General features: G+C 32.3%; 1 protein-coding gene and 1 long non-coding RNA gene across 2 annotated transcripts; both read right to left on the minus strand.

Annotated features, from left to right (window-relative positions):
- Nucleotides 1-6,026: 6,026 nt before the first annotated feature.
- LOC120212197 lies at nt 6,027-6,723 on the minus strand. Its single transcript, XR_005524667.1, has 3 exons — nt 6,646-6,723; nt 6,222-6,283; nt 6,027-6,081 (listed from the first exon to the last, which is right to left on the minus strand). It is a non-coding gene; the product is annotated as an uncharacterized LOC120212197 (long non-coding RNA).
- Nucleotides 6,724-7,204: 481 nt separating this feature from the next.
- On the minus strand, nt 7,205-11,342 carry LOC120212182 (glutaredoxin-C3-like). Its single transcript, XM_039210586.1, has 7 exons — nt 11,283-11,342; nt 10,213-10,302; nt 9,662-9,737; nt 7,880-7,982; nt 7,587-7,660; nt 7,373-7,471; nt 7,205-7,260 (listed from the first exon to the last, which is right to left on the minus strand). The coding sequence occupies exons 1-7, from the start codon at nt 11,340-11,342 to the stop codon at nt 7,205-7,207; spliced, it is 558 nt and encodes a 185-aa protein (XP_039066517.1).
- Between the last annotated feature and the right edge of the window lie 567 nt (nt 11,343-11,909).

Raw genomic sequence — 11,909 nt, forward strand, 5'->3', positions numbered from 1 at the left:
ATCAACACCAGAACAACCCACCAACTTCCCAACAACTCTCATCCTCAGTAGGTCACCAAACACAAAAACAACATCAATATATATCATTTTTACGTGTAGTCAGGGTTCTATAAGAACCCAATAAAAGCATATTGTAAGTCTCTCTCCCTCGAATTTTGAAAGAAATAAAAAAACAACATTTTTGAATTTTATTTATTATTTTTCACTAAACTTACAAACTAAAAAATGGAAAATAGAGTACTTACGTTCAATCAGAGTGTTTCCAGCGGTCGGGGTCTATATTGCCAATTCGAATGGTCAAAATGGAGAATAGGAGTCGGTGAGTAACATACTAAAAAATTGGGTCGAACTAATGATGGAGAAGGGAGATCGGAGTCAGGGAAATCCGAAAGTTCTTGACCATTTTCACGATGTTAGAGCCCATTTCTCGCAAAACCAAGCCCCAATTTAAGACGAAGAGCCCGAGATGAGTCCCCCGATAAATTTTGGTGGCCGATTTTCTAGAGAGTAGCGAGAGCTTCTCTCTCTAAATTTTTTTAAAACAAAAAAATGAAAGTAAAAAAAGAAAAAATTAGTATTTATAAGAAAAGTTTTAGGGAAATCACACTTGGGTTCCAAGACTTTAGGTGTGTTTTTGTAAAATGGTCACATGTAGGAACCAGTTTTATAATTTACCAATTTCTTTTGTATATTATATATCTTTGGTTTAATTACTTTTAATTCCCCCTAACTTTAGCATGTTTTACATCTTAGTCACCTGTAGGGACCTTTTTTGTAATTTACCTATTTCTTATGCATGTTATACTTTTTTGTTTAATTCATGTTTAGTTCCCGTATGTTAAGTGTATTTTTACATTTTGGTCATGTGTAGTGATTGTTTATTTTTTTTAATTGTTTATGGACTGATTTAGCAAATTTTAATTTTTTATTCAAATATATATTTTAGGCTATGAAAAATTGAATATTTAAGAAATAGCCCCTGTAGTTTATACATGTTTGTATTTCAAACCCTAATCTATTTCTTTATTTATTTTAATTTTTCCATGCAATTTTAATTTATTTTAATTTAGTCCCACGTTTTATTTATTTTATATATTTTATAATTTTAACACTTAATATTGAAAATACTCATTTTAGTCACTCGTATACTTGATTTTGTTTTAATTTTTCCATGATGGTTTGATTGTTTATGTTTTAGTCCTAATTTATTTTAATTTTAATTTTGTCATGATGGTTTGATTGTTTATGATAATTTTAATTTTGATGTTAGTTCATTTTAGTCCTAATTAATTTTTTATGATATCCTCATAAGAATCACTTGACTCGAATCGAAATAAATTGACTAAGGGTAATATTTGATCATTTTAATATTGTCATAAAGTGATTGTCTTAACGTATAAGAAAGTTACCTTCGATAATTTTAAAATGAAAGTCTATCTCATTTAGTGACACGAATTAAATCGAATTTATTTTTAAATTTGGGGATTGGGAAAAATATCATGTTATTTTAATTAAATTCATCGAGAAAAGACCGTTAGATCGAAACTAAGGTCTGGTCTCGAGATTTTTAAATAATTTAACATCCTTGTTCTCATTAAATATTGGTATAATAATAATTAATTATACTTGCTTGATATATGCTTCTAATTCTCTTTATTTTTGCATGCGTTTTCTAATGGGTTTTCATAATAATAACACTCGAATCGATATTGAGAATAGTTATATCTTTTCAATTAGATTGGAGCAATAAATGTTTGCTTTAAGATATGAGAGGTCATTTATTCTTGATTAGAAATAATTAGATATTATTATTTTCTCTCTTAAAATTATTTCGAGTGTTTTTATTTTGAATTAATAATGAACTTTAGAATGAAATTTTAACATTTCATTATTTCGATTGGAGTAAGAATCGATTGCTTCATGGTATGAGAGATCGATTCTTCTCGATAGGAAATAATTAAATATTATTATGTTTCGTCCAAAAATTCAAATAATATTATTTTTAGGGGATTTTAAATTAAATTAGACTCAAACTCGTAAATTTTATTGCAAAGACAACTAATTAATTGACTAGGTGCCGATTTATGGCGTTGTAGGGTTGCTATCATTCTTCACATGTAACTAACTCCCTAACTCAATTTTGGTAACGTAGACCTCAAGTTTTTCGTTTTAGTTAAAGCTAATATTTTATTAAAATGGTAAATACATTTTCGGGTACCCAATCACACCCTAATCAAAGATTGGTGGTGACTCCTCGAACCACGTTTTCATCATTAACCATTCATCAAAAATTATTTCGAAACAATACCCCATTTTTTCTCCCTTTCGAAAAAATCGTTTCGACAACTGTAAAGTAATAGGTTTCCGAAATTACAAGTATCAATACTTTATATATGGGTATAGATACTTTGTTGTGGGCAAATTGTTTGATATCCATACTAGAATAAAAGTATTGATATGGATAAAAAAGTATCAGAATTAAATATTTTCATACTTTGCATACATTGTTTTGAAATTATAAAAAATGATACTTTAATAATGTGTATCGATACTTACAAGCATGTTGTAATAAAAGTATCGATACCGGCAAAAAAAGTATCCATATTTACAGAAAACGTGTATAGAATTATAATCAATGTATTGATATTTACATTAGTGGTATCGATACGTCCAATTTAATTTATTGAATTTGGTGCTTATTAATTATACATACCTAAATATGTATCAAATAAATAAATGTTGTACCTACCCTTCAACTACCACCTCCTAATATAATTGAACTTTACTAAAACAAGCATACTTTTCTCGTACTTTTGAACCATTATTTATAGACCACACTGCATCAGACGATGTTGGCCATGAAGTACTTACTGTTGATGAATCTGAAAAGATTAGTTGGTCAGCTCTTCTCTTCACGTGAGGAGGCTTGGGACTTTTACAAGGAATACGCACAAAAACAAGGTTTTAGTGCACGTTCGAGAATAACACGCCTTGATAGGGAAGGGAATGTGAAGACACAAGAATTTTGTTGTTTAAAAGAAGGGTTTCGTTCATCAAAAGTCAATACTTTTGATCGTCAACATGCTCATACGCCAGTCAAAATAATCAGATGCAAGAAAAAAGTCTTTGTAACAACAACAAATACAAACGATCAATGGGTTCTAAGTAAGTCTTTTCAAGAACATAATCATGCATTATGCACAATTGTTATGACACCATTTATGCGTTTAAATAGTGATGTGAGTAAGACTGATGTGGATGAGGCAACAACATTGAAAGATGTTGGTGTTGGGACATCACAAGTAATGAATTATTTCACGCATCAGGCAGGGGGTTATAACAATATTGGATTTACACATAAAGACCTCTACAATGTACTTTAAAGAGGTAAAGCAAAGGAGATCGTCAATGGCGATGTCAATGCACTAATTGCTTACTTTAATTATAAGAAACAAGATGATACTGGGTTTTTTATGACATAATCAATAGATGAATCAAGGGTATTGCATAATCTTATTTGGGCTGATTCAACATCGAGATCAGATTACACGTGTTTTTGTAATGTAATTGCGTTTGATACAACATACAAAGATAATTTGTATGGTCGACCAATTATGCCTATTGTTGGTGTCAATCATCACCATAGCACAATAGTATTTGTTATTGCCATCATCGCTTACGGAACGTCCCAATCTTTCGAGTAAGAGCTCAAATTATTTTTACAAGGAATGATGAATAAATCATATCTTTCAGTTGTCAATGATGGGGATAGGGCAATACAGAGGGCTATCAAATCTATTATCCCTTTTGCTAAGAACAAATTATGTTCTTGGCATCTTTCTTGCAATGCACAAGCTAACATTAGTGACCGTAAATTTACAACAACATTTTCTACATGCATGGCTTCCTGGTGGATAACAATTGAATTTGATATTCAATGGCGTTCAATTATTTCAGAATTCAATGTCAAAAAGCATCCATGGGTTATTGAGAAGATAAATACTCGACACTTATGGGTAAAAACATATCTAACTGGTCATTTCTTTGCTAATATTCGCTCTATATAAAGGTATGGGTCTATGAATGCTTCACTCGCGATTGCACTAAAAAACATAAATATATATTTAGATGTTGTTCGTGCAATTGAAGAAGGAATTAGTAAAATGCATATCAACGAGTTGAAAGCGGATTACTTAAGTTTCCAGACAAAGCCCTTACAGACCACAAAACAGATTGACCTACAAACACTACTAGAAAAAACCCCTTTAATGACGCGCATTGCGAGTCATCTATGGGTGTAGATGACACACAAATGACTGTCGTTGAAGCCACCGACATGAATTTTTGATGACACGCAATTGTGTTTCATAAATCTATAACACGCATTTATAACGCTCATTGCACGTCATTAAAGCCTCCGTCATAAATGATGATGACACACATTTGTGTGTCATAAATTGCGTGTCATTAAAGCCCCCGTCATAAATGAAGATGACACACATTTGTATGACTTATATTCGTGTGTCGTGATTGTATTTCATAAATTATATATATATATATTGTAGATTGAAAAATAATCAAATTAAATCACATTTAATGCCTCATAATACTAAATATATATATCATATTATATATTATAAGTAATCCATTTGTATACAATATATTCACACTACAAACAGTTTACAATAAACGATTAGTCAAAGAAAACAAAGAAAATATGACATTGAGAAAGAACATATAACCATTATTATAAGTTAATAAACAAACATTGAAAGTTACAAATCTTCTTAAATGAATTCAACAATAGTCTTAGTTCACATAAAATTAGTTACTGCTTCCTGCTCGGATTAGCCATGAGTTGTACCATCTATGTTGCACAAAGAAGAATTGAAACCAAAGCCTATGACTCTCCACCAAATGCATCTAATGTCTAGGTAAGTAGCATTGACTTTACCTTGCAGCAGATGCATCGCCATCACTCAACTGTCCCTGCTGGTCGCCCTCCTATTCACCCCTCATAGTTCGTAGCACAAATTGTTTAGCTTTACGCCGTTGATTGTTGAAGAGGCCCCTAATGGAAGTAACAAATCCATCACCAGCGCCATCATCTGAACGCTTAGGAAAGGCTCTTTTCTGATCAGAAGCTTGGTCATTGTCAAGGAGATGGAATTCACCATCAGGAGCAGCAGTTGTAGTTGGCTGTTGACTGTGTCCCTTGTCTTTGAATTTCTTGACTTACTAAAATGTCAAATAATTAACATGAATATAAGTTCAGCATGGGTATATTCAATTTTTTTATAAGTTTCTTTATATAATCCCACACACATATAATATGTGATGGTAGTAGATGCTTTAAGAAAATGAAGAAACCGAACAACTATTATCATAGTTTATTGTAAAATTAAGCATTAGAAATTTCCATGTCCTAATCCAACAAATAGAAGGGAGACAAGACTGTTATGTTCTAAGTAAGAGAAGATTCATAGTATGGAGATTTTAAGGTCGGTTTATAAGAGTATATCCCTTACAGACTTCAGGACTCCCTTACCTCCCTCAGATTCCTTTAATGCTTAGTTGACTGCTACAGTAACATTCATGCTTTTCTTTGCCCTTCTTGCACCAGCTATTGTTGAGACCTTCCAAACTTCCTGCATTTCCTAGGTTCCAACCATAAAGAACATCACCAATTATAGTGTCTAGGTAAGTTAGTTGCATGACAGTCATACCTTGAAAACACGGACAAGGAAAAATCAATGATTTCAGAGAATGCCATATGAATCATTGTCAACGTCATAGGAAACGAGAAATTGAAGTACTTGGGATACAACACCCACTGCAACCTCATGAGAAGTGAATTAATAAAGCTTGATCAGTTATGGACTTTTGTTGCATGATATTGTAAAGAGAGAATCATTTATTGCAGCAATGTTTTCCTGAAGCTATTTGTTCATTTTCTCTTTATCAAGAAAGGGAGAGAGAAGGATAATCTTTACCTGATTTCCCCCTTCTTGAAGAGCGGTAACCTCTTCAGAAGTGAACTTAGCCATAGATATTGATTTAACTCTGTGTGTGAACTCTCGACTGGAAACAATTAAAACTGGTAGCCAGTTTAGAAAATTTATTGACGTCTGACTATTATCAAATGCATTCTCTTAGATATAAGCTAATCAGCAGTCGATATGTCAAGAAAACCCAACTTGCAAACCAAATTGAACACTTACTGTATTCCACTACAGGTGGTGCAAACAAATGTCCAGAAACTTGTGCAAATATATTGAGGCCCCTGTTCAGTTGACAATTAGCAAATATCAACAATATGACAAAGAAAGTATAAGCACTCCAAAATCTACGCATACAAATAAAAATCACATTCAGTTTAGCATAAGGAAAATGCTACAAAAATATATTTCAACAGCAAAATCACCAGAAGCAAAATGTCAGGAGGATATTCAAACAAATATTTATGGAACAAATAGAACTTCTCAAAAGGTTTAATAGTAAAGATTCCAAAATTATGAAAACTTTAATCAGGTTTTCTGTTTATGAAAAACTAATTAAGTAGTCAAACACATACATCCTATCTCACTAGACATAATCTTAGCAGCCTAGCTTATTTTCCGTTTTTCCTTTTGCTTATTTCCATACCAAACTGTTGCAGTTAATACATTTACGATTCTCCGGTTGTTTGAGAAGACCCCAAATTATTTGCTCATTCTTCTCATCTTCCTTTACTCGACTCGCCATCGCCGCTTACTAAATGAAAATAAGCAAAAGGAAAAACGAAAAATCAACAAAAATAAAAAACAAAAAATAGATATGAATTTTCTCCAAATCATCATTAATCACAAGCAGACAAAAAAAATCCCAATCAAATTAACTCCAAATTTGCTTATTCGACACTATTATCATTTCAATAAAAATTGATTAAAAAATAGCTTCACTACAATGCAAAGCAAAATGAAGCAATCTAAACTACAAATCATCATTTTCTTGTGATAGTTAAGATCTAAACTAGAGTCCTCCATAACGATGAAGCAATATAAGATAACCTCACAAAGGGCATGCCATTATCACAAAGCACTCATCAAAATCTTGATGTGAACTAGCAAAACTCACAACCCAGATATGATTCTCTAATCCTCGAGCAATTTTATAGTTAACAAATCAGATCGAATGATTGTATTTCCTTCTTTCTAATAGTTCATCAACTTGCAGCTAGAAACCTTTGCAGTGTACCATCATCGACCGCAACTCTGAGATCTAAATAGTCAGAAAGAAATAAGAAAAATGAAATCAATATATATATATATATATATATATATATATGTCTAATATCTAGAAAAACAAATACTATGGAGACAAAGTAGCCAACCATCAGAGCCTTCAATATGCTTGCCATTCACAAACACTTGTGGAACAGTGCTTCGACCTATCAAATCCAGAAGGACATATTGGATTTTACCTCTATCGTCTAAAACAAAAACTCAACAAGTCAACACTTCATCTAAAATTACTCTTTTTCTACTCACACACACACACAAACAATAAACGAATCAGAAGCAGATGAATAATATCCAAATAGATACCTCGGAGATCAAGCTCTACAACATAAGGTTTCTCATTTAGCTCACTAAAAATCTGCATGGCACGAAGGCAATACCTACGAACAAGATAAAAGCGAATGAATTAGGAGCAGTCCATCATATTATCTAATTACAAAACCCCCAAGAATTGAAGTTTCAATTATACTTTTGAAGAAATACCCATGAAGTCAAAAAGTCGAAAAAAGATTGATTACGCTATCCTAATTCTAAATCGTGAACATTGAAAGGTTGAAACGAAACTGTAAATGTAAAAGAAATGGAGAAAAATGGCATACGGGCAATAGGATTTAGAGAACATAACGATCTTTTTGGAGAAGAAAATGTTTTGGAGAGAGGGAAAAATGAAAAAAGAGAAAAAGAGGGAAGAAGCGACATGAACTAATAATTATCGAGGGGAAGAAGCGGGAAATGATGAAAATAATGGGGGGAAATTAGAATACGACTCCTAAAGATGACACACAATTAAAAGTGTACTCTGTGTTTTTGTAAATTTTTTGGATTATGACTATTAAATATGACACACATTATTGTAAGTGATAAATCGTTCAGATTTTAAAAAACATAACATTTTATGAGACACATGTTTTACAAGACATAAATTAGCGTGTGTCGTCGTTCGTGTGTCATTAAAGGTATATTTTCTTGTAGTGAAAGTTATGTTGCTGAAATTTATACGCGCGAGTCATTTCGTTTGTTCCAAGAAGAACTTCAATGTGAGACCTTGTACCAGCTTCAGGAACAGATTCAGTCCTCATCAGATGAATTTCAAAATTATATTTTGACAAAGTAAAAAAACAACAAGAGATTTGAAATTAGTTTTGATGTCGGTACGAAAATCCTAACATGCTCGTGTACAAAATTTGATACCGTAGGAATTCTATGTCGCCATCAACTTCACGTTTTGAAGCACTTGGATTACACATCTATTCCTAAGTATTTGATTCTAAGTAGGTGGACTAAGGATGCGAAGGCTTGTGCACCAAGTTTTGTTAACTTGCATGTACCCCCAGAAGTTATGCAAATGGCACGATTCACTTCTCTACGTGCAACGTCAAGTCGTTTATGCTATATTGCATCAAAGACATATGTATCTTTCATAACCTCAAAAGATTAGATGAAAAGACTAACAGCTGAATTTGAACACACATTTGGTTTGAAAGATTTAGTTAACTGAAGCAATGTCATAAAAAACATTCATCACCCTAAAAGAAAACAAGGAAATAGAAAAAAAGTACAAAAGAATAAGGTTGAGAAGAAAATTAGGCAATGTGTGTTATGCAACAGTAAGGGACATAACAAACTAACATGCCCTCAAGTTAAGCTCAGTTTGGAAACAAGCACACATCCTACATCAACAGATTTTTTTGAAGACGAAATGGAATGGTCGTACGGTCCCGTAAATAATGACAATGATGTGAGTTGCTATCTCTATTTTACTATGATGTCTTCAATTTTCAATGCTCATTTATAATTTCAATCTGTCTATTACATTTCAGAACAACGAAAACATTTGGAATACTGCAAGTACTGATATATATATATATATCATAAATATTATAACACCCGATATTTATAATAAACATGTACAACAATCTATTGTTAACTTTGGTCATCACATACATAATTTCATTCACATACAAAATTTGGCTTACATCATCATATATGTTTTTCCATGTGTCTCATGCAAGCAATTGTTAACGCATCTCTCATTTTATTTTGATCGTGGCTTATGATATCGTTTAATATTCTAATATGATCTCAATCTCCAATAACCTATATTCAAATTGTCAATATGTTAACCACATTATTCAATCTACGACCTTTAACATTTAAACTGCAAAGTAAATTTTCATTCCACTTACCAAATCATCCGTTGACCCTCTAGCAACGATCCCTTCCATCCGCATCATCACATAAATGCCGCAATCATGTATGTTAAAAAAAATTAATACCACAAATGTCAAATATGAAACCATTATAAATTGTGCATTCAATTTATTCTCAAATTTCATACCCATTCAATTGTGCATTAATTTTATGCTCCACAAAGTTGAAACCATTCAATGCGACCTTCAGCTGCCCACATGCATTTACAAATATCTCTTCCTTATTATATTTATCTAATACGGTCACCTGCGTGAAAAATATCCAGTTATATTAAAAACAAATTATGCAATATAAATTATTGTTTCCTTTCATACATACTAATTTCCTCGCATCTTGCAATCTCTTTTTGGCACTTGGTATTGTAAATAGACTATCATAAACCATTGCAACACGAGAAGCCATATCCAACACCAACAAATACCAATGGATCTGACTGTCGTTTATTTTAATAAAGATCTACAATAAATGTCACACCCAATTTAACAAAATACAACATTTCTTTATAAATATTTAAATACAAAACACCATTTGCAAATCATATGGTATCTTATTGTGTCACAATTGGTTAATTTTGAATAGTCTTTCAATATACACTCCCAAAAGCCCGCAACATTATCAACATGTGGCTTGTGATCTAACACCATTGTCTGTATTTCCTCGACAATCATTATTAATTGACAATCCATAACACTACTTTTCAACATTTATTAATTTAACTCACCGCAAACTTGTATGGAAGGTAGGCAATCTTTTGCTTCCCCGATATCTTCTTCAAATCGTTAACCATCACCCAACCGACCAAATCAATAACCTAACAAAATTAACTACACAATTACAATATATTCACTAGGTTTTAACAATTTATATTTTCTGCTTACCAGACCGCTAGCCCATGTCATAGGTTTTAAAGTTGCAACGTCAGATATTGTAGCGAATTGGTTTCCCAACTGGATTACAATTTCGCTGTATAATAAATTTGGATTAATGTTTTGTCATGAAATATTTAAATATCACTCACAAAGCAATATATATTATTGACCTCAATGGTAACCCACTATTCCATAAATATTCACACATTCCACTTGCAATGCACCAATTTCTTTTTACATTTTCACTTTTTCAACCTACAATTTTGATTACAAATATAAGTCAACACACAATAATAAAAATCAAATTCATTTTTCTTTTATTCATCTTACATTATGTTTCTTCTTCTTCTTATGTCAGGACATTCTGAGTCCATGTCAGCATTGATTACATTTTTCGGTGTCAGCATAACATTAACATCCTTCGTCCTCACCGCATCCAACTTTTGTTCTTCATCATTTTTAAATTCATCATATTTTTCCTCCACATAACTCTTCATCATATCTTTTATTTCAGCCCTCATTTTTCACCTTCATCGATTTTTTTTCAACTTCTCCCATCACCACTTAAATTCACCCCTTAATTCCACCACTTCTTTCACCACTCCGTTAATTTTTCGACCCACTTCCCCCTTAAGGCTGTCAATTGCCTATTTGATTCTAGATTGTCTTTTCAAACAATCAGAAATGGCTTTTTTAGCTTCGCAAACTCATACATCAAAATGTCAAATTTACTTATACTCCCCTGACCATAATCCCCTACTACATTCTCTTCTACCTTTTCTTCTTCCTTATCTTCTTCCTCCTCTTCTTCCTCCTCTTCTTCCTCTTCCCCATTGCCAATAACCTTCAAAATGAACTTACTACATTAATACATTTTTTATAATATGAATATTATATAATTACTTTTATTGCCCTTTCTTACTTGTTCAGTCCTTCCAACCTCAATTTTGCCATCACTCGAACTACTTCTTCCTTTCCCCATGCACGGATATGTGCCACTCTAGTTCTTTGGAATGCCGACACACTTGCACAATCGACCAAAAATCAAATAATACAACCTGCATTTATAATGGAATTTATCTTTTTCTATAATAACTATACTTAAAAGTTTTCTAACCCAACACATCCTTCATCTCATTTACCTCTAAGATTGCTCTACACCCTTTGAGGTATGTCTAACTTCAGCCCTTCTGAAAGCTAATTATTGATTCAATCAATTTTTCATGGACATATTCAACCCCATTTAATTTATCTTTCAACCCTTCGTGGCAAATCAACTTGATATTGTTCACCCGTTGGACAAAAAAAAGATTTTGATAATGTACAATAGTAGTCGGGCCTTCACTTATCCCCTTCATAAGCTTCACTTTTAATTTTCTCATCAAGTCCAGCATATGTCACCTTGGTCTCTAAAACATGTTTCTTGGCATGTGCTTTCCAGTTCTTCGTTTTAATAACTTCTTCAATAATATTACTTTTATCTTCTAGCCCCAATACGGCTATAACACATGGGACCCCCCCAGAGGAAATGAATAATCACCATATTGAA

This window comes from Hibiscus syriacus, unplaced genomic scaffold, assembly GCF_006381635.1.
Source record: "Hibiscus syriacus cultivar Baekdansim isolate YM2019G1 unplaced genomic scaffold, ASM638163v2 tig00110004_pilon, whole genome shotgun sequence".
In the NCBI taxonomy this organism is placed as follows: domain Eukaryota; kingdom Viridiplantae; phylum Streptophyta; class Magnoliopsida; order Malvales; family Malvaceae; genus Hibiscus; species Hibiscus syriacus.